Source organism: Zootoca vivipara, chromosome 4 (assembly GCF_963506605.1).
Source record: "Zootoca vivipara chromosome 4, rZooViv1.1, whole genome shotgun sequence".
NCBI classification, from domain to species: domain Eukaryota; kingdom Metazoa; phylum Chordata; class Lepidosauria; order Squamata; family Lacertidae; genus Zootoca; species Zootoca vivipara.
In genome coordinates this window covers 72,477,615-72,504,958 of record NC_083279.1, presented here as the reverse complement: position 1 = coordinate 72,504,958, position 27,344 = coordinate 72,477,615, and the positions used below count along the sequence as shown (strand labels likewise).

Below are 27,344 nucleotides of genomic sequence, written 5' to 3'. Positions count from 1 at the left end.
ATCTGAGTTGCTCGTAAAGGTAAAGGACCCTTGACAATTAAGTCCAGTCATGAACGACTCTGGGGTTGCGGTGCTCATCTCGCTTTACTGGCCAAGGGAGCCGATGTTTGTCTGCACAGTTTTTCCGGGTCATGTGGCCAGCATGACTAAGCTGATTCTGGTGAAACCAGAGCACACGGAAACACTGTTTACCTTCCCACTGCGGCGGTACCTATTTATCAACTTGCAGTTTGACGTGCTTTTGAACTGCTAGGTTGGCAGGAGCTGCGACCGAGCAATGGGAGCTCACCCCATCACAGGGATTCGAACCACCAACCTTCCGATCGGCAAGCCCTAGACTCAGTGGTTTAGACCACAGCACCACCCATGTCCCTGAGTTGCTCATAGGCAAGTGCTTATTTCATTTGGGACCAAGACACTCCTGATTCCTGACTCCTCAGTTTGCAAAGCTAATCCATTGATTTCATGTCATGTCATCCCAACACAGAAATCATCCCAATATTGATTTCATGTCATCCCAACACAGAATTCAGGTTCTTTTGCAATGATGAAATAAATCTGGATTATTATGTTTGATTGTGAATGTACAGGAAAGATACAGCACTTTGGCTTCTATAAACCCACAGACACAAACAAAAACTTTGAGCTTCAAATATAATGTTTAAGTGTGTTTTAAGTGCATTATACAAGTGTGCCACTAGATTGCGATGGTGAGCTTATGGCAAATTCAATCTATTTTTCAAAATGTTTTTTTAAAAAAAAAAAAGCATTTTCAAAGCATTTTTTAATATGTGTCTAGATTCCACCCAGCTCTCAGCCTAACCTGCCTCACACGGTGTCCAAATAACATACAATCACAGCTCTCACTTCACTCATTGGCTAAAAACCACTGGTAGGTGGGTACAGCCAAGTGGCTCATCTCACATAAATCACTTAGAAAGGTGCCTACACATTCTCCTTCATAATTTTCTTTCCATGAGGCCTGGAGAGAGAGAGAGACTGTACCTGCCTCTCAGCTGCCCTGGAACCAGGCCCTGGGTTTCAACCTGGATTCCAACTTCACGCAGGCTATAATCCTCAGGAAACTTGACATTCTTAAGAATCTAAGCTGATGACTATTACTCCAGAAACAAAGGATGTATTTGGAATGCCATGGGTCATTAGCCATGGGTCAGGTCCAGGGCGCCCTGCATTTACTCTCAGTCTCACCTTCCTAATGCACTGGATCACCAAAAGGCGAAAGTCAGTCTCATTGCAGCAGACTGATAGCAGAGCTAACAGAGCAAGACATGCTTAGGAAACTGGCAGAAAGAAGAATAGAAGGGAGAGAGCATTTATGACCCTGTTGTTCACCAGCACAAGCATTTGAAGGAAAATTAACACAAGGCAGACAAATGGAAGTGCATTTCAGGAAGCACTGAGTTAGAAAAGGGGAGGGGGCACTGAGCACTCAAGAGATTAACTTCAAAGTAATGAAATGCTGGAAAATAGATTCTTCAGAAAAGACAGTCCTGCCTACATTCTCCCTGCATTTCTATATAAGTTTCTTCTCTCTTGTTCACTCCAGTGTCATTCCACCAACAAATGCTAAAGATTCTGGGCTGCAAATAATTATCTTCCCATTTTTATTGTTGGCCCAAAAATAGTAATTGAGGAGAAGGGTTTAGAAATATCTCCCTGAAATTGGTTTAATAGCAAAAATATTCCCCTTTTTCTATCCTGCTGGGTGCCACTGGCTTCACTAGATGTCATTTGCACCTTTGGTACTGCTTCTATTTCCTTTGTGGATTGGTCATATGGATGCTCCCAACCAATCAGATATTCCTTAGTGAACAGGAATATGTTTTTATGGCAGGGGCAAACTTTGATGATGAGGAACTCTGAGTAAGCCCAAAATTTGCCACCCCCAAATGGATCCTCTCAGTTATGGATCTTCTCAGTTTTGCACCCCATCAGATCAGTGTCCTAAATCCCTATATCCAGTGCTATTGATGGTGCTCTGCGCAGGGAAAGGGAGCAGTGTTAATGCAACTTTCCTCCACCAAGAAGAAGAAAGGCATCAGATTTCAAACCTCCTTCTATATGATTTGAAAATATAAGCCACAATCACTTGGCAGTTAAACTGAGGTGTGCATATTTGAAATGGCTATTGCTCATGGTCAGATGACAGCTTTGTGAATAGGCGTTCAAGGGTAGTGTTGCAGGTGTGAGGAACCAAACAGGTAATGCACATTGGGTGCAGACATATCGTACTCTCTCCTCCTCTCTGGAAGGCTTTTGAGGTGGCAGTCTCTACCACTCCTCATCTGCCCAGTCCCTGACGATGGTATAGGAACAGATCAGTTGTGATCTAAACATCTTGGGTGTAGGAAACATGCTGCCTTCATTCATTCACACACACACACACACACACACACACACACACACACACACACTGGGTGACATTGTGAGAACATCTATGGGGAAAACACTGTGAGACAATTTACATACCCCTGAAAAATAAGTGGTCTTTTTCACACGTTCAAGAATAGCATTAGTGCTGTGTGACCCAATTATGGCTCAAGTGCAGGGAAACCTGCACATTACTAATTTTCAGAATTTCTTTTCTCTTCAGAGAGAGCACCTGAGGACATGGTTCATGACCACACTCCCACATTCCTCTCTATTTCTATTATAAATCTCCTTCTGCTTTGCAAGCCTGCTCCATTTAAAACAAAAACCATAGCAGAAGCATTGAATGCTTGATTATCTGAGCTGAATGGCAACAGGCTGAAAACCTGTAGACTTATTCACTGACACACCATGCAGATCTGCGTTGGAGGAGCATGTGGGTGGAAATGAATACCGGTTAATTAGGATGATTCCGGGCATGTCAATAATGAATTTTATGAATGTACTGCAAATTCTAGGGCAAAGACTACCATAAACATTCTCCTCCCAGAGCGGGTATGTGTAGGGGAAGCATGATTAATGCGTTCAGCTCAAGCACAATTTGAAGCAGCTTTCCACAGCCTGGTGGCCTACAAACCTTTTCATGCATGATGGGAATGGTCAAGGATAATGGAAGTTGTAGTCCAACACTATTTGGGAAGCACAAGATTGGAGAAGGCTGATTTGTAGGAATGTATATAGTGTGTTGCATATATGGAGAGAGAGAGAGTTGAAGGCAACTGGTAACAGAAGTGATTTTTTGGCAATATGCCATATAGAGTGGAGCGAGTTCACTCGTGCTAGCGGTAATGGACTTTGGGCTCTCACATTTCAGCGGCTCCCTGTACAACGCTAAAATTTGGCACATTCTTCCCCGCCTTTCACGCTCTGTTCTACAGTATTGTTTGGGCGTCCCCTGCAGGGCAGTAGTGTGGCAAGCATTTGGAACATAGAATAGAATCGTAGAGTTGGAAGAGACCACAAGGGCCATCCAGTCCAACCCCCTGCCGAGCAGGAAACACCATCAAAGCATTCTTGACATATGCCTGTCAAGCCTCTGCTTAAAGACCTCCAAAGAAGGAGACTCCACCACACTCCTTGGTAGCAAATTCCACTACCGAACAGCTCTTACTGTCAGGAAGTTCTTTCTAATGTTTAGGTGGAATCTTCTTTCTTGTAGTTTGAATCCATTGCTTGCTCCGTGTCTGCTTCTCTGGAGCAGCAGAAAACAACCTTTCTCCCTCCTCTATATGACATCCTTTTATATATTTGAACATGGCTATCATATCACCCCTTAACCTTCTCTTCTCCAGGCTAAACATACCAAAATAGGTGCTCAAAATAGGTACACAAGGAGCCCCTCTTCAAGGGCTGTGAGCAAAACCATGGAAGGTGCAACCCACCTTGGCTTCTGCCTCAACTCTACTTAGATCCCACCTCTGACCTCCCTACCAGTTGTGCCTCCCCGTTTTAATGCACCCTGAAAACAGAAAAATAGGAGTTAGCAGAGCAGAGAGTGTTCGAGTTGGACAACAGAATTCCCAGATCTGGACTCTTGTGCAGAAATTAATTCTCTTCACCATGAGAATGAGTTTTATAGCTTTAATTTCAGAACAATGTTAAACATTGGATACAAAGGATAAACGTTACGGAATAACAAAGAATGATACAAGGCAAGAACCAGCAATGGTTCTGTTGCATAAAAGTTTCTTCCTCTGGTCCAAGAAAGAGCTTAAGCAAGTCTTTCTTTTCCCAGCATGCCAGCATCTCACAGTTTCTGTGTCTGTGTTGCAAGTAACACCATTTGCATATATACACTCGGGTTTTGAATCTCCTTTTGAATGGAGAGACCTGAAACGGCCACAAGACAGCTTACTGCACCCAAGTGGAAAATCACCACCTCTGTCCCAATACAAAAAACTTATAATGCATTTAAACACAACATTTTATGTACCTTAAACTTATGTACATTAAAGTTTATATACATTAAACTTTAACAGGGCTGGAATCTTTCTCAAGGATATATTTGGTGTTTTCATTATCATTTTCTAGGGTTTTTTTAAAAAAAAATGTGGAGGAGCATTAAAACATGTGGCTCACTCCCCCGAAATGTGAGGTGGTTCAAAGTATTATGCCACTTCAGGAGTTGTCCAGCTCAGTCTACTTCATATGTAAACCAGATCCTAGTTGTTGGTATATATTGAATCCACATTGACAGCTAAGACTAACTACCTGGGGAAATACTTGTTTTCTTACTAGCCTTCCTAAATTGTGTCCTCCTGATGAATTACAGTATTTAGGAGCTCAAAAATAGGACTGTATATGTAGTACAGAAACTGAATAAATACTTCTTTAGGTGATAGGGAAATACGAATTTTCAAATGCAAGTTTTTCAGAATTGTGTAATGGAGGTACCCCTGCACATGCCGCAAATGGATCTGTCAAAACAGCTTGATTACGCCCCTTTGCTTTTTACCCCTCTGTGATGAGCTGCTCTCTTACATAACACATGTATTTATATTTATCCTGGAAAAGGATGTAGGATGCGCAGACTCCCGCTTCTCTTGTACTACAGCTACTTCAGAGCCATTTGCTGGGCCAATGTCAGTTCTGCTGGGTAGCATTTGAGAGGCAAGTGTGGGGTGGAGTATGGCCAGTTCAGTTTGTAACCAAGTGAGCTGTCTCTGGTGCTCTCCCAGCAGAGTTTCCTCTCTCCTCTTCCAATGTCAGGCATCCCGTTAAGACAAGGGGGAGGGGAGTAAATGAATCACAAACACCACTAAAGCCCCATGAATATTTCAAAGAATAAAGTCTTTGTAAAATCCTGTTTCCATTCCATAAATGATCAGAGAAGCTCCAGCAGAATTAAGAACTACAAATGACGTGATAAGACACCAGCTGGAAGATTCCCAGGATTTCACTATATGGAATTCAAATATTTAAAACAACTTACCCAGAACTGAGGCTGCTGGTACATTGCATACAGTCAACCAGTCAAATCTGATGTGAGCGTACAGATGAAAGTTAATGGGTCTTCCTCCCAAGGATGTCTACGTAGCATTAAAGTCTTTGGCTAAGCACACACTAACCCATTTGCAGCACTAATGTGTATTCTTCTCAATCTGGAATCATTCATGCTCATCCTCAAGATGCTTCTTCCAATCTAGATTGATTCCAGATATTGCCGTCCACAAGGATGGATGTGGTTACTTGATACATGTTTTAAAGCACTCCCCTTGATTTTGTTATCTATGCCTTTTCCTCTCTGCACATGCCTCAGCTGAATGAAGAAAGAAGTGGTGATTGTTATCTTGGTATATGCCCACCCATATACCCCGTATGGGATGTTAGGAGAGTGGTAGTACCTCTGGTGGGGGACACATCATGCTCCTTCTGGGGTAGTTTGTCCAACTTTGGTCTCCACCCTGCACTTAGTTCTCACCTGTGGCTCCTATAAGCTGTCAGCATGTGACAATGGCCACACCATGGAAAATGTCTTTGACTGGCTGGCTAAACCAGGTAAGGCTAGCCAATGACTCTCAAAACCTCAGTGAGTTAGGGACTTCCACTGCATGGGAAGACAGATTCTGGTGGATTGAGCAAATGTGACAAATCCAAAATCCACCCCCCTGCTGGCCTGGTTCTGCAGAGCAGCACAGCCCTAATGCAGAGGTTTCCAGCTGACCTCTTCCAGCAACGATTCTGACCTCAGGCCTCCTCACCACGTGTGTTTGGCAATTAGTGGGAGGTCAACTGAGTGATGTCTCCACCTAATTCAACACAGTCCAATACTGTGGGTATTGCAGCCTAAGAGTCATTAGAATATCCTTGCTAAAATTCCACACCCCTGTCGCAGGGGGTGGAGATCCAGGGTGAGTAAAGAGGGCAGATTAACCAAGTGATTATCATAGCATACATTTAAGCAGCTGTTAAGCCGCTTTTTCTGGCATTCTCCAGAGTAGTAATAAAGTATAGTTGACATACGTCTGAAATTTCCTGGACATGTTCGGGATTTAACCGGAGAAAATAGCATCCAGGGGGGAATTTCGGGAAATCAGGAAAATGTCTGAGATTTTGAGGACATTTTTAAAAAAAGTTTTGAGATTCATTTCCCCCCAAAAAACCTCAACTTCTAGAAATATGGCAATCCTAAATATGGAGAAATTTTATGAGTCTCTATTTCTCTAGATTTCTTATTGAGACAAGATGTTTTGGCCAAACATTTGTTTAAAAGATTGTCTTTGCCTTCAGCGAAGCTTCCAGGACACTTTACAAAACAAGACCATAAGCATACTCTCTCTCCTTCTCTACCTCCCTTCAACCATCCAACTTACCTACTGGGGCACCTGGAAGATGACCTCCTTATGGATAACTGGTTTTCCAGGTGGCTATATGCACAGAGGGGGAGACAACTACTTGGTAAATGGTTTCCTGTATTTATTCACCCGATGCCAGAATCCCTTTCATACATTGATTTCAGACTAGGCACCATTCCCGCTCTCTCTATGGAGGCACAGCCTTTCAGCTTTAACCCCAACTCTGATTCAGACTCTTCTGCACTTCCACAAGCAACTGCAATGATCCAACAGTCGTCCCCACCCCTTCTCACTCACTATCTTCCCCAAGCCTTCTTTAGTGTACAAGGATGGTGGTGTTGGCTTTGAGAAAAGAACAGCAGGCAGTGCTTGCCAGACTCATATGTTTCAGCAGACATAGTTCCTCCCTCTAATGGGCCCAGAGGGGCATAGATTTCAAAAGATGCAGCATGCAGTGACAGGCTAGAAAGCATTATTAATGACCTCTCTACCAGCAAGGATTACAGAGGCTAAGACTGCAAACAGGCTAGGCTGCTGCCGCCTAATGACTAGGGACCAGCAGCCCCTCTGCCTTGGTAGACCGGGCTTCGTTTTAAGCATACATAAAAGCACACACCGATAAGCTGCATGAAAATATGCTTCCCCCATTCTTCTATATCACTAGCCTGGTGCCTTTCAGATTATTTTTGTATCACACTGGATAGATGGGTGTTATAGTCCAAAACATCTAGAAGGCACAAAGTTGGTGAATGGTGTTCTATGATGTTTGTTTCTTTATATATTTCTTATTCTCTTTATTCTGCCTGGACATGTGAAACTCTTATATTGAGGAACCATAGAATCATAGAGTTGGAAGAGACCACAAGGGCCATCCAGTCCAACCCCCTGCCAAGCAGGAAACACCCTCTGCCAAGCAGGAAACCAAGCTGGGAGGAGAAATTGTGGCCACTATGCAGTCCTGGACCCATTTGCTGGTACAGCTGCTTCAGGCCTCTTTCCTTTAAGTAGCCCATGGTGATGGGCCTCACTGATACTTTAATTCCTCGCAGTGCCCCGGGCGTAGAGTCAATCTGGAACATGAGAGAGGGGGACGGAGGTCCTCAGTCATTTGATTCTGTTGCCACCAATGAAGGTGAATATTAGAATAGTCAGGACTTTCAAAGTATTTCTTTACACAGCACTTTGATAAACTATGAAATTCACCAGCAGCAGCACCCCCAATGTGGTGGCCAGTGTAGAGGGAGAATGAGGATATCAATGGCTACCAGCCATGATGACTATGTCCAATTATGTTAGCATGTACACCGCTGCCAGTTACATCTGCCAGTGCTGACTGGATGCCATAATTGAATACCACCCTACTTGTTCACAGAAATTGATGCCTTGATATTTTCGCCCTGGGCAAAAACCAGCAATGAATAGAGAATAAAATGCATGAGTAAATGAAATACTAGCCCTATTCAGGCATTAGTGTTAGTAAAATGAAAAGCACATAGCGGGCTCTGGATCATGCCCTGTTTGTGTGCACAGATTCTGTATAGCGGTTCTGATGAACACTTGGTAAACAGGAACAAGCCAGCAGACAAGAGCCCGGCCTTGTAATGTGCTCATTCCAACTACGTACATATTTATTTGTCTGCACTGAGTTTCTATTATTGCCTGCAGGGTGCAAATTAAATGGAAGGGGCGTCTTGTTGTTCCTCCCTATGTATACTGCGTAGATAGAGTGTTTTCAGTAACACTAGAGAACCATTTCCTTTGACAATATGATCTTAATCTTCAATGTCTATATGTTAAGAGGAATTTCAGTTCATCTTTGAAAGAGCAACATGCTTTACTAGTTTGTCTGCCAGTAGAACCAGTTTATTTGCAAGCAAATCACAGAATTTGAAACACGAAATAAATAAGATGATGGTGTTGTTTTGTACTACATCGTAGAAACTTTCAGCACGCTCAAATGATGAACTGATCAAAGGTTGGGTTGCCCTTAGTTTTTATTGGCTAACCAAAGCCTGGCAAATCTTTATAGGGTATGGCCTTCAAAATCCTTTGGGTGCTACAAGCAGTTAGGAGTTGCTGATACACTAGATGGCACTCCTTTCTCTGTGCTAATATTTTCAAATATGAAAGTACATTGGTTCCCAAAATATAAATCTTGTGCTACTTTGCTCACAGCATTCTGTGAAAATGATCCCCAAGACTGCTGTCATATGCTGAAGTGAACTATAATAATAATAATAATAAATTTTTATTTATACCCCGCCCTCCCCAGTCAAAAACCGGGCTCAGGGCGGCTGACACCAACAGAACCACAATAAAACATAAAAACAATTAATTAAAATACAGATTAAAATACAGTATTAAAATTTAAAGTGCAGCCTCATTTCAAGTAGGCCATAAATCCAAGCCATGAGGGAGAAAAACACAGGGGTCAGGCTGAGTCTAACCCAAAGGCCAGGCGGAACAGCTCTGTCTTGCAGGCCCTGCGGAAAGATGACAAATCCCGCAGGGCCCTGGTCTCCTGGGAAAGAGCGTTCCACTAGGTTGGGGCCAGTACTGAAAAGGCCCTGGCTCTAGTAGAGGCCAATCTAGCCATCTTATGACTCGGGATCTCCAGAATATTATTATTTGTGGACCTTAAGGTCCTCCGCGGGGCATACCAGGAGAGGCGGTCCCGTAGGTACGAGGGTCCCAAGTCGCATAGGGCTTTAAAGGTCAAAACCAGCACCTTAAACCTGATCCTGTACTCCACCGGGAGCCAGTGCAGCTGGTAAAGCACTGGATGAATGTGATCCCGCGGCCAGGACCCTGTAAGGAGCCTCGCCGCGGCATTCTGCACCCGCTGGAGTTTCTGGGTCAGCTTTAAGGGCAACCCTGCATAGAGCGAGTTACAATAGTCAAGCCTGGAGGTGATCGTCGCATGGATCACTGTGGCCAGATCGGGGTGAGAGAGGTAAGGGACCAACTGCTTGATGCGGCGGAGATGGAAAAATGCCACCTTTGCTGTGGATGCAACCTGCGCCTCCATGGAAAGGGAGGCATCAAAGGTTACACCCAAACTCTTGACAGAAGGCGCTGGTACCAATTGAGCCCCTGCAAAAGATGGGAGTTGGCCCCCCAACCCCATGTCGCCCTGACCTAGCCAGAGGACCTCTGTCTTCGAAGGATTTAGCTTCAGTCGGCTCCCACGTAGCCATCCAGCCACAGCTTCCAAGCACCTGGTGAGTGTGTCCGGGGCCGAGGCAGGGCAGCCGTCCATCAACAGATAGATCTGGGTGTCATCAGCATATTGATGACAACCCAGCCCAAAACTCCAGACAATCTGGGCAAGGGGGCGCATAAAGATATTAAAAAGCATTGGGGAAAGGATTGCACCTTGCGGGACTCCACACACCAAGGGGTGCCGCGGCGACAACTCCCTCCCTAGCGCCACCCTCTGTCCCCGACCTGAGATGAAGGAACACAGCCATTGTTGTACTGTGCCCTGAATCCCCACGTCGGCAAGGCGGTGGTCTAAAAGTTCTATGTAGAAGAACCCTGGGGACGATTCACTTGAATTTTTTAAATTTGCTAACTAATATTAGAGCTTGGCGATGATTTATATGAGGATGAGATTTATTTATTTTCTACAAATGCTAACTACTTGGATAGCTGGATTTTTATTTATTGCAAGATTTACCTTTTACCTTTACCTCATCAAGTTTGAGGAAGAATCGTTACTCAATGGAAAGGCACATCTATGCATGCAGTAGATCAGTGACATCGCCAGGTAGAGAAAGAACTCCTGTCAGAAACCCTGGCAAGCCACAGGCAAGCCACAATACTGGGCCAAGGGGATGGATGGTCTGGTTCGATATAAAACAGCTTCCTACTGTCCTTTAAGCTAATAATGCTTTTCTCACTGATCCAGGTATTATAATACTGACCCAATGCTGACATCCCCTGCATTTTTAGGAGGTATCTCGAAGCAGGTCTGGAGGTAGAGTTGCTTTTGGGTGTTTCAAGGGTGAGGAAAAAATCTTGCCTGGATGGAATCATTGCCCCTGCACTGGTGAGCTTGCCAGCCAGGTGGGTCCACTGTGGGGAGATTACCGTGTTTCTCATATTATAAGACATGTCTTATATTTATTTTTTCCTCAAAAAAAACACACTATGGCTTATTTTCAAGGGATGTCTTATTTTTTTCCTCCTCCTCCTGCCGCGGCCAGCATTGCTGCTGCGCCTATCACTATGTCTTATTTTCGGGGTATGGCTTATATTCCTTGAATGCTTAAAAATCCTGCTATGGCTTATTTTATGGGTATGTCTTAAAATATGAGAAACAGGGTAGCACTGTCCCAAAATGCTATCTGGGGCCCATCTGGCTGATCCCAACCAAGCCAGCAAGATTACCACCACCACCAATTCATGCTCTGTTGCTGAACTACAGACATTCATCAAGGATCATGGTGTAAAATGAGAGCTAGCGTTAAGGACTGAGAGGGGAGGAAGTAGGACTGGAGGCAGGGCCGTCTTAAGGGTATCCAGCGCCGTGGTGCAAAATCCCTCCGGCGCCCCTCCCCCTTGCTAGGTGCCGTTGGAACGGTGACTAGCAAGCCTGCTGTTGCAAGGGGGCTTGGCAGGAACAGCGCACCGAAAGGAGCCCTTTCGGGCGCTGCTCCTGCTGCCCCCCTTGCCTGGGCGGGCTTGCTAGGCCCCTGCAAGTGTGACAGAGGAGAGGCAGCAGCAGAGCTAGGCTGCTTCAGCAGCAGCGCCTCGCTCACCACCTCAAACATGAGCAGCGTGCGGGGCTGCTGGGCACCCCAGCCCAGCGTCCCTGATGGGGAGGCGCCGTGGCGCACCGCACCACTAAGCCAAATGGAAAGGACAGCCCTGGCTGGAGGGATCTTGTAGGAGGAAGAGGAACACAGTGTGTTTAGGATCAGGGTGGAATGAATGGAATCTGTGACTAGGAGGAAGAGGAAACAATTGGGCTAAGGTTCTGGGTAAATATCTTACTTGTCTATTAGAAGATGTGGATTTGGCTTACCTGGTCTTATGGAATCCTGCGTGGTATCAAGGTCTGGTTCCATCGTAAAGTGTTCACAGTTTGAAAATCCCTGATCTAAGCAGTAACACTAAACATTGTTCTTCTAGGTTTTTAAAAATTGTTTAAAAAGGATCAAAAGCTGGTTAATATATTAGGGCCTATATTCATCTTTGCCTTTGCAGTGCCAACCTGTTAACAGTGTTCCCCTTGAAACTTGTTATGCCTTGTTAAATAGCGGCTGTGTTTCAGAGGTGGCTGGAGATTCCAGACCCAAGGGCTGTAAAATGCCTTGCAATGAACGTTGTGAAGCATAAATGTACAATTTCATTGTTTCAGAAAAGCTTTCAAGTCAGTGATGGTCATTAGACTGAGCTACCTACCTGACTTCTAAAGCAGTCCTTGTTTCCTGTCCCTTGGTACTTGTGCTAATTGGCAGTGTTCTCAAAAGTTAATAGGCATTTGTAAAAACTTTTCAAAAGTTACTGAAGATTTATTGTTGTTTGCTCAGGGTGAAAAAATGGCAGAACTATGTATGCCACTTTGGAGGAAAGGCAGGATAAAAATGTTGTCCTTATTGTCATCCATCTGTCTTGAGGGACAATGAAGTATGCCTTCAGGGGTGAGGGCAAACTGCTGTTAGCAGCACCGAAGTGATCTCCACAGGATACAAGCCTAGGCAGTATGTATGGAGGTCCTGCGCTGCCCAGATGACAAGACCCTCCTTTTGGCCTCGCTGATCTGGTCCAAAGGAAAGCAGAGCAAAAAAAATTGGCAACAGCTTGGCTGCAGGAGTTGCTGGAAGGAAGCGTACAAGCTGCCATCCAACTGTATTAGGCACTCCACTCTGGATTTGTGTAGAGTTTGCTCCTTAGCCCTTTCTTCTCCCAAAGATATCCCACAAGGCAGCGGAGGTTCAGGATCAGTTTTCTTTCTCCTAGATGAGCTGACTTCCCAGGTTGACGAGCGCCATCTATCCCTCACTTCCCTCAACCACCTGCACAGAAACAGCCTTCTTGAACATTGAACCCACTATTGGTCTCGTCCGCTCAATTCGCTGGAGCCTATCTCTGCATACAGGGGAAGTTCTTAACTCACAGAGGGTTTGAGACCCATTGACTGCCATCACCTGGTTTAGCTGGCCAGTTGAAGCCGTTCGTGGGGTGTCACAGGCTGACAGCTTCTGGGAGCCCCGGGTGAGAGCTGAGTGCAGGGTGGAGATCAACGGTGGACAAACTACCCCAGAAAGTTAATTCCGCCACCAGAAGTACCACCCCTCCCTAAATAAAAAATATGCAGCGGAAGCATATTAGTTTCTTAGGAGAATTCACCTAGTTAGTTTAAATTCCATCTGCCACACTGTACTCATTCACCTTACAAAGGAAGCTGCCTTATACATAGGCTGCATCTACACAGCTATTAAAAAAACAATCTGAAAAAACCGTTTTCTAGCTCAAAGTTGTAAAATTTAAGAGAGTTCCAATTACAGCTCTACATCGCCATCTGGTGACACAGGGTTACAGCGCATTGTAAAACTTTGCTTGCTTGCTTGCTTGCTTGTTTGTTTACTAATGTACCTGAGTCCTTAGTCAGTCCATTGGTCCATCTAACTCAGTATTGTAGGCAGCAGCTTTCCAGGTTCTAGGCAGGCATCTTTTTCAGCTCTGTATGGAGATGCCAGGGATTTAACCCGGGGCATTTTGCATGCAAGCAGGTGCTCTACCCCTTCCCTAAGGCCCCAGAGCTTGTGCCATACACTTTGCTTTCCTTTTCCTTTCCTTTCCCTTCCCTTCCCTTCTCTCCTAGCATTGTCGTTTTTAACTAGGATTCTATTCAAACACATTGTTCCAAACAAATGACAGTCATACCTCATGTTACGTTTGCTTCAGGTTACGTGTTTTCGGGTTGCAGACTGCGGGAAACCCAGAAGTACCGGAACGGGTTACTTCTGGGTTTCACCGCTCGCGCATGCGCAGAAGCGCCAAATCACACCGGCGACTGCGCAGACGCGGCACTTCAGCTTGTGAATACTGCAGGTTGCGGGTGTGCCTCCATCACGGATTAGGTCCACAACCCGAGGTTCCACTGTATTTGGTGACTAGAGATTGAAATGTTTCAAAAATTTATCTTGGATTAATTCTGAAAAGTACTGAGATCGTCCAGGGGAGAAGGACAGAATAGGAAAACCTCATTGCACCAGTCAATCTGAGAGCCTGGAAGAAATGCCCGTGTCCACCAACCCTCAGTGTTTCCTAAAACCCAGCCCCACTCCCCACTCATCCCCTTTCCTTCCTGCACAACAGCACATCAGGACTCTAAGCCCAGAGGACCATGGGATGACATTTGCCCAAGGGCTATTGGTACTCCTTTGAGGGAGGCTTTTTACTTGTGAGCCCAAGATCAGAGAATTTCCGCATCATCTCTGGACACAATGTCCTTTTGGGTGTTTCAGCTAGTGGGTTTATCAAGCATGTGCTATTGTATAACACTATTGCTTAGGGCAGGGTCCCCAAACTAAGGCCCGGGGGCCGTATGCGGCCCAATTGCCTTCTAAATCTGGCCCACGGACAGTCTGGGAATCAGCATGTTTTTACATGAGTAGAATGTGTTCTTTTATTTAAAATGCATCTCTGGGTTATTTGTGGGGCCTGCCTGGTGTTTTTACATGAGTAGAATGTGTGCTTTTATTTAAAATGCATCTCTGGGTTATTTGAGGGGCATAGGAATTCATTCATGTATTTTTTTCAAAATATAGTCCGCCCCCCCCCCACAAGGTCTGGGGGACAGTGGACTGGCCCCCTGCTGAAAAAGTTTGCTGACCCCTGGCTTAGGGTCACTGCGGCTATTGTTTCCAGCCTTCACTGAGAATAAAGTCCTAGTAAAAAGAGGCTTGCAGACTATATAGTGACATTAATCAGGGCAGTGAGAGGGCATCACCTGCGGGATCTATGATTATCTTAAGAGCTTTTTTACAGAAGGATCCTTTAAAAAATGGTTTTCCCATAATACAATTAAACTGTTTGCTCTCACAGCTAATAAAGAGAACAGCAGACGCAGACAGCTATACATGCCTTGAGCTATTGAGGCTGTCAGGTCTCATCAGATAAGGGAAACTGGTCTTAGTGTATATTCAGATAGTGAACACTAGCAAAATTCTGGTTACAGGTAGGTAGCCGTGTTGGTCTGGATCGAAGTAAAATAAAAAAATTCCTTCAGTAGCACCTTAAAGACCAACTAAGTTTTTATTTTGGTATGAGCTTTCGTGTGCATGCACACTTCTTCAGATACGAAGCAAAATTGTGGGGTTTTGTAGGAAGCAGTTCTCCACTGACTCAAAACAGGTGGTCCTCAGCTAGCTTGTTTGGGATGCTGTCTCAAAAAACGAGCTATTCAGGTTCCAGTAAGACCAGGGAGGCCTGGTATTTAAATATATCACAAAGTACTTTTGAAATACAGTGGTACCTCAGGTTAAGTACTTAATTGGTTCTGGAAGTCCGTACTTAACCTGCGAACTTTCCCATTGTAATGGAAAGTGGATTAATCCATTCCAGATGGGTCCGCGGAGTACTTAAATTGAAAGTACTCAACCTGAAGCGTACTTAACCTGAGGTATGACTGTAATTCAGGTAGGAGGCACTTCAAGATCTCTGATTTGATCAGAGGCTTATTTTATCTTTCACCTTACTCCTAAAGCTAACCGGTACATAACTGGGATACTGAGCTACCCATCCACAGAAGGGTTCTTTGCTACAGCACCTGCAAGCATTATAGGAGACACATGCTAACAGCTGAGTCAGATTTCTAGACTATATAGACCCACCTGTTTGATCAACTATAGTAGCCCCTGTAACTTCTATGGTGCTTTCCTTCTACCACTGCCTAACAAACATTTCCCTCTTTTGCAGCACAGCAGCCAACCAGCAGAGGGCACTGTAAAGCTACAGAAAGTTGAGACTGAAGTTGCATAGAGCAGGGATGGTCAGAAGGTAGATCGCTGGACAATTTGCAGTTTAACAATAGTGACAGCAAAGTCTTTCTTTCTCTCTAAATGATGCTGTTAGGAACCCTGATCTGAAATAAATCAGCTGTAGAACTGTACTTGTCCAAGGGGAATAGCTGTCAACTTCTGGATTGAAAAATAAAGGATCAGCAGCAGCACGCCCCCCAGAAGTTGCTTCTGTGCATGTCCAGACATGCACAGAAGCGACTTCCGGTGCCTGCTCTGCCCGATTTCCATGGGCAGAGCGGCACCAGAAATCGGTTCTGCGCATGTCCAGGCATGCGCAGAAGTGACTTCCGGTGCTGGGCTGCCCGTGTCTGTGTGTCTGGGCACCATAAATCGCTTCTGTGCATGCCTTATGGGCATGCGCAGAGGCTATTTCTGACAGCACTCGGCCGGCAGGAGCTGCTTTCTTATAAATACCGGGGATTTACGGGATATTTTGCAATTCGGGATAACAGCGGGAAACGGATTTAAATACGGGGGTTTCCCGCGAAAAACGGGAGACTTGACAGCTATGCCAAGGGGGCATATAGCTCATGGGATGCAATAGGTAATTGGGTCTGCCTTCCCCCAGGCACTATTTCCCACCAACTACAGTTGCTGGATCTTGGGGTTTCCAGAAGCCTTAAGTCTGCTAATGCTAGAGATGGACAAATCTGTCATTTTCAGTTTCTTGTTTTTCTAATAATCCATTCTGTTATCCCCATTTCCACATCAGTGGCAGACTTCTGTGGCCATATTCTTACATATGCTGCTCCTTAGAAAAGTTCTCCGCATAAAAATCAAAGCATGTCTGGTATACAGATAACCACCCGAATGAATTTTGATCCACAAAACACACAAGATCCACTGAAATATAATGTGCTACAAAAATGCATCACAGTGATACCATCATAATTATTCTCCTTTATTGTCATTCTGCAGTTTGAAAAAGGAGCCGGGAGTCACAAGTAACGCTAATTGGCACATTTGCTTTATTTATTTTATTATTTTTTAAAAACAAACCGGGGTTGTATTCTCATTCTGTGTTTCCCTTTTTCTTTTTTTTCTTTTTTTCTTTTTTCTTTTTTGCTTTGTTTGTTTTGCCTCCTTTAGTTCATTCCACCACCAGCATCACCACATTGAAAAGGGGAGAAAAGAAAGAAAAATGTTCATTCTCTTTTTGATTTCCTTTCCTTAACTCACTCAATAGGTTTGGACTCCTCAGATGAACGTAACATTGCGCACACACTTGGAACAGAGAGAGAGAGGGAGAAGGAGAGAGAGAGAGAGAGCGCACTCATGGTGGGCAGACAAACACACGCACGCGCAGATCAAACAATTCTGATACAGTGCAAGAATTTTCCCAAAATGATTGGATCATCATTACCAAAAAACTCGCCATAACAACACCAAGAAACAAAATGTTTAAGCCACACTGTTTGACTGGGATTTTTCCTGCTTTTTTTCTTTAAATGTTTGCCACACAGAGAGAAAAAGGGTTGGGGGGGGTGGAGGGGACAAGGAAGACAGACAAACTCGCCCCGAGGGCGAGTGGGAGAGGGCGAGATTGGAACAAGGGAGGGAGGGGAGATATGGGGAAAGAGGAAGGGAGCACAGGGCAACAGGGAGTCATTTCTTAATGTTCAGGCATTTTCTTGGTCCGCCTTGCTCTCGTCTTCTTTCGCTTCTTCCTGCTGGGCACTTTCAGAAGGTTTGGTTTCTTCTACAGCATCTGAAAGGTATGCAAACACAAAGCTGTAAACCCCCCTCGATTCACACATTGACACATGTGGAAAAATTAGGTTGAGAGCCCATGTAAAGGGTCCATTTCAGACCTGACCAGGGAAAGTTCCAAAGATGGCTTCTAAGCACATTTGGCTGAACATGTGCTATCAGGGTTCTAAGCATATCGAGCCCCCTCTTCTGATTGCATGGAGGACTCCAGTTGAGCTCTGGAATTCTGGAAATGGGGCTTTCATGTGCACCTCATCCCCTCTCCACTTTAAGCCTCTACGTGTTCACTTGAATGGCTGACTGACGCACACATTACTTGTTCTTGTTATAAAGGAACTTCAATACACTAATTCTATGCAAGTTAGAAAGCTCCTGGGCCTAGCTGTTGTGTGTGTGTGTGTGTGTGTGTGTGTGTGGATTCAGAAATTGTGTAGACCAATAGTCTTCGAAATTGGCAATACAAACCTAGCTCTGTACACCAGAAACAACAGCTTCATGTTGAATTGGCAACGCAGAATCCTTTTACTTTGTAACCTGGTGTGGCACCAGTTTCTGAATTTATAGGTGAGCAAGACCAAGTGCCATATTATTATTATTTGTTAAATTTGTCTACTCCCCTTCACCCAAAGATCACAAAATGGCTCACAACATAAAAATGCAAAACGAGAACACAAAATACATAATAGAAGCAGACCAATAACCCCCTTCCACAAACACATTTAAAAGGGCACAGTATTTTTTTTTAAAAAAAACAAACATTTCCCCTTCTTGCCAGTGGTGGGCAGAGCCAAAGGCAATAAAAAATAAAAATAAAAAATGGGTGGAGCAATGCATCTAAATGTTATCTTTGAACAGCAGGCTAGTTTCTACACACATACACACACCTGTCTCTTTCTTCTGAATTCAGGCACGCAAGAGGTATTATTAGAGTTCAATGGCACATTCAAAGAGGTGTGTGTGAAGCAGAGCCAGTGAAGGGTGTGGCTTGGGAAGAACCCCACTTTGTGCCCCCGTATCTCCTACACTTCCTAGTCTCATGCTTTGCTGACTTCCTTATCCTTTCTAGGCATAGTTATGGGAGAAATGGAGATTCCAACACAAGCTGATGACTGTATGAAACTGGGAGAGAGAGTTATGCTGAATTAATTAATTAATTACACTGAGCAAAATTGAATAGTGTTCAGGAGAGGGGGCATGGCAGAAGGGATTGGATAGAGAGGTCATTCACAGTATAATAGAAAAAAATTGAGCAATTACTATTGGGTCACCTCTAAAGACCAAAATAATAATGAAAGCAACTGCAGATAAAACAAACTAGAAAGTGATCTGGGCGACAGAAACATCTAGTCAGAAGAGACCAGATTTGTAAGATTGAAGTGAGAAAAAGCCAGGCTTTCCTGAACCAAAGCAAAGGGCCATTGCTTGCACTGGTGCCACTGACAGCTCTTCCAAAGTAACTTTGGCCTTTGGGAATTCCCTTCATTTTGGCATGCATGACTTTTTCATGTCAGCTCACCTGGGAACATGGGACTTTTAATAGAAAAGAATTATTAGATTTTAGTTGAAAATGCATAGTTACAATTTGGTGGGTCCAAATGCCCTTTCACATTCATGGAAAATGGACTTCCTCCTCTGTCTGTCTGTCTGCCTCTAATAGCCCTTCCACGGACTTCCTCTTTGTGACTGTTGGAAACAGCATGCTGCAATACATGGACCCTGATCCAGGAGAGTTCATCTTATCCCTTTGTGGTTTAATAACACTGCTTCCCAAACCATGGTTTGTGGAAGACTTGTAAATGCCTTATGATGGGCACTCTGGATTAGCTTTCACTCCCAACCATGCAGTAATCTACATTTACTTTCAATACCCACTTCCGCCTCCCCACCGATTTCCATTTCGAGCAATCTCAACATTTTCTCTCTGCACATGTAGCACTATTAAACCAAGGAACAACCTGATAGGTGCTTAACACAGAGTTTACCTTTTCTCAAGTAAATTGGAGTCTAGTGCTTGGAGATTCCAATAACCAATGCTCTTCCTTCGTCTGGGAATCACCAGCACTCTTCTGTATCATACTACAGTAAACAAAGAGGCCTTCAGCAGGTAAGGCAAAATCCTGCTGGCACAGCTTCTTAAGAACCTTGCTTCTTGGTGCACTTTGTAGTTCCTTGAAAGGACAAGGATGATGTGCACATTCATTTATCAGGAAATGAATGGGTGCTGTGAATAAATACAAGCTTGGTTGCTATAAAACTGAGTCAGGCAGGGAAGGACCAGTTCCAACTGAGGGCAGCATTCCCAGCTGTCTCCATCTCCACTATGTGCTAATGGCCTGTAGGCTGAGCGCCAAGTCCTTTTGCTGCCCTACATTGGTGAAATTAGGTTGAGTGGATTTCTGGGTAAAAGACAGTCTCTTGGGATCTGCCCAGCCCTCTTTGACTTGCCAGGATTAATTAAATTGAAGCAGACAACAGCACATTGCCACTGATCTTACTTTCTTTTTGTGGCTGGTGGCTTATGGGTTTGTTTTTATATCTGTGGGATCTTTAAATGATCAACCACAGTGCCAGTAGAAATAAATCATATCAGCACTCTAGATTCCTTCCAACAGCCTCAGAGGATTTGTCCTTCATGGTTTCCATATTTATTGTTGACACTGCTCACTCGGAAACAACCATTACAATTCCCCTGGCACTCAACATCAACCACTTGATTGGCTTGCATCCACCTTGACCTTTGCTCTGACCATCAGGAAAGTAGAATGGTGCTTTTATCCCTGGATCTAAGGCATAGCAACTTCACTTTCCTAGAGGCAAGATTTCCATTAGAAAATCTGTGGGCCAAATCTAGCCACATTTCATCAGGTGAGCATTCATCTGCTCCTAGCCTTGTATTTGCCTAGGACTAGTAAAGCGTGCTATGGTCCATGGGGTCACGAAGAGTAGGACACGACTAAATGACTAAACAACAACAAGTAAAGCTAATGGCTGCATTCACATGTAACGTTAAACTATGATTTAGCATTACGTCGATGAACCTCTCAAGAGCTCAAGTGAAGTGTCAGGCAGGTGCATTCCCTCTTCCCATCCCATGCATCCAGGAAGACTTCTCCTAGTTTAGTTTAACTTTCCAAGAGTCAACTTAACATTACAACATTACAGGGTGTGGAGGACTCCCTGGTCCTGAATGGGGTAACTGTGCCCCTGAAAGACCAGGTGCGCAGCCTGGGAGTCATTTTAGACTCACAGCTGTCCATGGAGGCACAGGTCAACTCCGTGTCCAGGGCAGCTGTTTATCAGCTCCATCTGGTACGCAGGCTGAGTCCCTACCTGCCCACTGACTGTCTCTCCAGAGTGGTGCATGCTCTAGTTATCTCTCGCTTGGACTACTGCAATGCGCTCTACGTGGGGCTACCTTTGAAGGTGACCCGGAAACTACAACTAATCCAGAATGCGGCAGCTAGACTGGTGACTGGGAGCGGCCGCCGAGATCACATAACACCGGTCCTAAAAGACCTACATTGGCTCCCAGTACGTTTCCGAGCACAATTCAAAGTGTTGGTGTTGACCTTTAAAGCCCTAAACGGCCTCGGTCCGGTATACCTGAAGGAGCGTCTCCACCCCCATCGTTCTGCCCGGACACTGAGGTCCAGCTCCGAGGGCCTTCTGGCGGTTCCCTCATTACGAGAAGCCAAGTTACAGGGAACCAGGCAGAGGGCCTTCTCGGTAGTGGCACCCACCCTGTGGAATGCCCTCCCACTAGAGGTCAAAGAGAACAATTACCAGACCTTTAGAAGGCATCTCAAGGCAGCCCTGTTTAGGGAAGCTTTTAATGTTTGATGGATTTCTGTATTTTAGAATTTCTGTTTTTTTTTTTTGGGAAGCCGCCCAGAGTGGCTGGGGGAACCCGGCCAGATGGGCGGGGTATAAATAATAAATTATTATTATTATTATTATTATTATTATTATTATTATAATCCATGAATCCTGTTTGCTTTTTTTAAAAAGGGCTAGTTAAACAAGCCAGCTTCATAGCCCATGGTTTGAAAAATACTTGCTTCTAGGAACTATCTTTTGTTTGGTGAATTATGACTGCAGCACATCTAGAAAAGAAGTGGGGAAACCAGGGCCTTGGAAAGAACCTTAGCCAACGTGATATTTCTCTTGTAACCCAATATGATTTGTTTCTCCTGGTAATTAAGAACCAACAGGCTAATGGCTCTGCCAAGTTCAATGGAGCTGCATAAACTAAACACTACATTCTTAAATAGCCACTGAATATCTGTTTGTGTATACCAAAGCCTACAGAAATAATAATGGTGAGATTTTGTAATGAAAAGCAAGGATGTTTATGGCATCAACATATTAGATGATTTTTTCCCTTCATCCCCGCACGGTGCTGAGGTCCGCCGTGATCCAACTCCCATGATCCCTAGCTAAGAGGACCAGCGGTCAGGGATGATGGGAATTGTAGTCCAAAACATCTGGAGGGTCGAAGTTTGGGGGTGCCTGGTTAAGAACATAAGTAAAGCCTGTGTTAATGTTTCTGATCATAGCCAACACGGCTACTTGGTTGTTGGGAGCAAGGGGAGGGACAGGAAGGTTAGTGTGGTGCAAATGCACCAGTAGAGCTAATCCATGATTCCTGCTGTTGCAGGAATTTATGTATTGGGGGGGGTTGCCCCTCCAGCAGATATCGTGCACATGCAGCCCACTACCAAAATCAGCACAATCACTTTTGTGATTTGTCCCCACAAAACACTTCATCCTATCTACACAGTTTCTTCCTATCTACTCAAAGGGCCTCTGCTGCACAATAGCAAATGTGCAATAGCAAATGTAACAATTCACTGATAAATGTATCATGGCTCACTGGGAAAACTTCAGAAATCCGTATAGACATGTGAGCTCAGCTACTCAGCAGCCCCTCTGCCTGAGTGATAATCCCTGGCATCCTGATACCCGAGTGCCAGACAGGTAGCCATTCCAGAAATAACAAACCCAGGTGAAGATTAATTTGGCTGGGAAACAGGGAATGTAAATATCTCTTTTGTTTCACTTGATGGGTGTGTGGTGGAGGGCAAGGGGAGGAATGGGACAGGGTCCAGGATGCTCAGATTACTGCCACCAGACCTCCCCTTTCATGATGTAAACATGATGTATTAGTGATGTAGTTGGGGGGGTGTAAAATGGGGATTAGCAACTAATAAAAGTTTGGGTTCTCTTTTGTACGGGGCTTCCATCTTGTTTCACCTGGTTGCAGGTGGGAGTCCTGTCGTGACAGTTTTCAATAAAGACCAAGCCTACTGGGTGCTGTTTGCTCTGATAGTCCAAGGGAGCCCTCAGATTTCTCCGTTAACACTGCAGATATGTCTGCACTGCACAAATCTCCCACCCACCTCCCTCCTTGAAAGCAGCAGTGGCGCATGTACCAGGACGTGTTGCACATACCGCATTGTGACTGCACCCAACCCAGAAAGCCACTTCTGGATTTAGCTTCTCCTCTCCAGGAACCATCTCCGGAAAGCCCATCTCACCTGATCATTCCATAGCTTTCGTTGTGGTCCTATGCACACTTCAGGTGCACTAAGTCCATGAAACCCCACAAGACTTACTTCAGAATAGGCATGTATAGGATTGTGTTGTTCATTATGCAGCCAGTATGAAAGAACTGTTGTCTGAATTTGCTTTGCTTCCTCTAACCTCCCAAGTCTGTATCATGTCTCTTTGATTAGAAGCTATGGTTATAAAATGCAAACCACCTTGGCAGAAAGGGGGAATAAAAATATATTTAAACGTACAGAAAAGCAAATAAAGAGCTGAAAGTAACAGATTCAATAAAACAGGTTGATTGTTGCAGAAGAAATGCTAATTGTACTTCAGTTGACCAGTATTTTAGGAGTTACCTTGTATGCTCAAAAAAAAAAGAGAGTATATTATACACGCTTTATTCCTTCCCCCCACAAAAGTATTCTCTAATGTACGGTACCTACAGTATTTTCCTCAACCTAACAGAAGAGCAGAAGGGAGGCAGGGAGCTATTTGTGCTATCCTGAGAGATGCTTGCTGTTTCCTGACCCAATTAAGCACTCTCCAAATCCATCGAAGCAACATCCTCCTGACTTCATTAATCTGAGTAGATGGAGGCTCTCTTTGGTGTTCTTGCACCATCCTTTCCTCTTCCTAAAGCTTGTGGAATAGAAACACCTTCATGCGTGTGTGCGGGTGTGTGTGTAGTAAATGGCAAGGAGGATGGAGGCAACACAGGGCGTGTGCTTTTGTATGTAAGGGGTTGAGAAGGGAAGCGAGAGCACCGCAGCTCCATTGCAAGGCATCTCTCACTGTGTCTAGACACCAGCTGCCTGGTCGTCATGGAAACCCTCCAACTTTGGCTGATGGGCAAAAACAGTAATGTCTCTCCAGAGAAATCACTCAAGGGGGCTGCTGCCGGTGGTGGGAGGGTGGTGAGAGAGAGAGTGATGCTCTTTGTGAATGTGATGCCTCAACCCTGTTACGACTGCATTCACAGGAGGAAAGACGAGCTCGCCCATTCTTCTCTCCACAGCTACCTTCAGGAGAGGAAGGGAGGGAGGGAGGGAGGGAGGGAGGGAGGGAGGGAGGGAGGGAGGGAGGGAGAGAGAGAGAGAGAGAGAGAGAGAGAGAGAGAGAGAGAGAGAGAGAGAGAGAGAGAGAGAGAGAGAGAATCCCGGGCAGCAGAACAAAATGCCTGAGATACACCTTGCTGCTGCTGCTCCTCTCTCTCTCTCTCTCTCTCTCTCTCTCTCTCTCTCTCTCTCTCTCTCTCTTGCACACAGTAACATCAGAGCTTCCTCCATCAGCACAGAAATTGTACCTAAAGAAACACCCCAGGGAGGGAATGGCAGACTGTCAGGTACATTTAGGGCTATTTGGAGGGGAAGGTCTCCCTGATGAATGCCTGCCTCCCCCTCCCACCACTCAACTCTCCAGCTCCAGAGAAAATAACACAGCACTCCGCCAACAGCGGTTCTATCATCTTGAAGACACATTTCATCAGCGCGCTTGCTTTATTTCAGTCAGCAGGTAAGTGAGCGCATGGAAGTGCAGGGAGCTGCAAAGAGGCAGCGCAGTATGTGGAGATGGCTCATGGATGGACCCCAAAGATTCACTCACATGCAGGACTTGTAGGTGAAGAATCTCCACTTGGAAGCCCCTGAGCCAAATCTGGCTACCCAAAGTGTGTGCCAGGTGTGTAGCTCTGAGGGCAGCTCAGAGGTAAAAGAGAAGAAGTGGTGACTTGGGGAATGGACAGTACCCTGGCCCACCATCCTCACCCTCCTCCCCTGAGTGTTTCTACCTAATTGCTGACAATAGGAGTTGGATGGTACTTTGGAGATCGTCTAGTCCAGGTGTTTCCCAAACTTGGGTCTCCAGCTGGTTTTGGACTGTAATTCCCATGATCCCTAGCTAGCAAGGCTAGTGGTCAGGGATGATGAGCTTGTTCAATGCAAGATCTATAAGGCTAGATGGAATGACCATGTCCCTGACAGGCGGCCATCCAGCTTATGCTTAAAAACCTTCAGCTAAGGCAAGCTCACCACTTTCAGAGGCAGCCTGCTGCACTGTTGGGCATGTTTTCCTAATGCTTGTCATGCCTGGTCCTGATGCAGAGTCCTTGATGGACAAATCAGACACTCCACAGGTCAAGGGCAGGTTGTGGATTCCCTTGAGGAGCCCTCCAGTGCGGGACCAGCTGAGGAGCCCTTGGAGCTGTCAGAGGAAGTGGAGTTATCCCATTGTCCATGAAAACACAAGTAACAAAAGGCCCTGGCATAACAAAAGACATCACAACATCCTGAGTTATCATGCAGTTTGTGAGTAAGGGGTTCTACTCATGAGTAAACTACCTCTGAAATTCCTTTACTACCAGCAGCTGGGGATTGGCGGTGGTGGTCTAGGAAGCAATACATCTCTGGTGGCTTGTTTGACTGTGGAGTTTCCTCACCTTTGCTTCCGGTACATTTTGTGAACCTTGACCAGAGGCGGTTTTAGAGTAACACAACCAGTGCAGTCACACTGGGCACCATGCTAAAGAGGGTGCCACAACAATGCTGTAGAACACTGCAGGGGGTTCCACATTTTAGCATTGCACAGGTCACAGCTAAAATTTGAGATCTGATTCCCCGACTGATTCCCTGTGCTAGATTTTGGCTTGTTAAGACTGTGGTACACCCCGAACACTGTTCTTTTGGGCTTTTACCTTAAAAAAAAAAATTCTGGTAGACTGTGGTAATGTGTCATCAACAACAACAAAAAAGAGGGAGGAATCCAGAATGCAGCAGAACAACATTTACTGAAAAGTTCAGATGCAAGTGGAATAATTGTTTCAAGAACAGTTTGATTGTCGAAGCATGTGAATTCTAATGAGCATGCCGTCACCCTTCAGTGTGTGGTTCACCTTCTGTGGTAGTCACTTGAGGCATATGTTGTTTTGAGTGTGTCCACAGAGTGCAGGAAACATTAGGGATCTGAAATCTGCCAAGATGGAAATGATTCAAAAGAGGCTTTCTGTGCTAAGTGCTTTTGTGGGTGGGTGGGTGGGTTGGGTTATAGACTTCCAAAGATCCGTTCTCCCAGACAGAAGCACCTGCATGATATTCCTACCAAGTATGGATTCTGACTTTACCATAACTACAGCTGTGAAGTGTTTTTCACAGCTTGAATATGCAGGCATGGATATGTTTCCAGCTGTGGGATGACATCTGGCAGCTGGCAAGGAGATGTTGCATGTACAAGTGTTTAAAAAGCTATTTCTACCCCATGTGGTTGTTCCGCAAAGATTTTTTTTCCCCTAGCCCTTTGGAGTGCTTATTTTTAAACTCTCAAATTTGTTCTGAGAGAAGTATGTTAAGACTGGTACTAATGTGAATATAGTCTCAAGTGCTGGTACTCCATGAAGGATTGGTCAATGTTTTTACACAGTTGAAGTGGACATAAGTTTACCAGGATGAGACAAAAAGGTAGAAATCTTCAATAGCTGCGGGATGTTTCCTACATTATACATTCTATGGGTGTGTGCATGCATAACATATTTTTAAAAAAGTCTTTAATGGTCAGCAGAAGGTGATTAAAGATGGACCACCTAAACTTCATGGGACAAGGTATTCCACAGTTTGAGTTCAGCCAATGAAGAACCCCTAACTATTATCACAGCCAACTGTGCTTCTATCATAGATAGGACACAAATAAGGGCCTCACTACTAGATTTTAGGTAGCAGGAAGGCATATCCTCCAACATTTCTCTGATGAAAATAAGGACTTATTTATTATTATTATTATTATTATTATTATTATTATTATTATTATTATTCCCACCCATCTGGCTGGGTTGCCATAGTCCAGGCATGGCCAAACCTGGCCCTCCAGATGTTTTGGGACTACAACTCCCATCATCCCTAGCTAACAGGACCAGTGGTCAGGCATGATGGGAATTGTAGTCCCAAAACATATGGAGGGCCAAGACAGGAGTGCCTGGCGTGCTATGGTCTATGGAGTCTAAATGACTCCACACCAACAACAAAGGAAAAGAGAGACATTCTGAGATCAAATCAGAAACCAGGATGGCTTCTGTAAATTCGGGACTGTCCTTGGAAAACAGGGACACCTAGAGGGTCTGGGAAGGCTGATGCAAAAGGAGGCAGTCCTTTATGACCGCTGGACCCAAACAAATAGTTATGACCTTGCCCCAAAATACCACTTCAGTTGTAGTCTTCCAGCTCCATAGTCAAATAGCAACATGCCATTTATGAGTCACCTAAGCACTGGTATGTGTGGCACTCCTTCAGTAGGCCTTAAAATCCTGACTGCTAGATGT

General features: G+C 44.8%; 1 protein-coding gene across 1 annotated transcript in view; it reads right to left on the bottom strand.

Moving 5' to 3' along the window:
- Window positions 1-16,678: 16,678 nt before the first annotated feature.
- Window positions 16,679-27,344, bottom strand: part of GAP43 (growth associated protein 43) — a 55,195-nt gene continuing 44,529 nt past the window's right edge. The window contains exon 3 of the mRNA XM_035114577.2: window positions 16,679-17,489. Within this exon, the coding sequence (XP_034970468.1) occupies window positions 17,401-17,489 (89 nt within the window). The 3' untranslated portion in view covers window positions 16,679-17,400. The remainder of the gene's footprint in view (window positions 17,490-27,344) is intronic.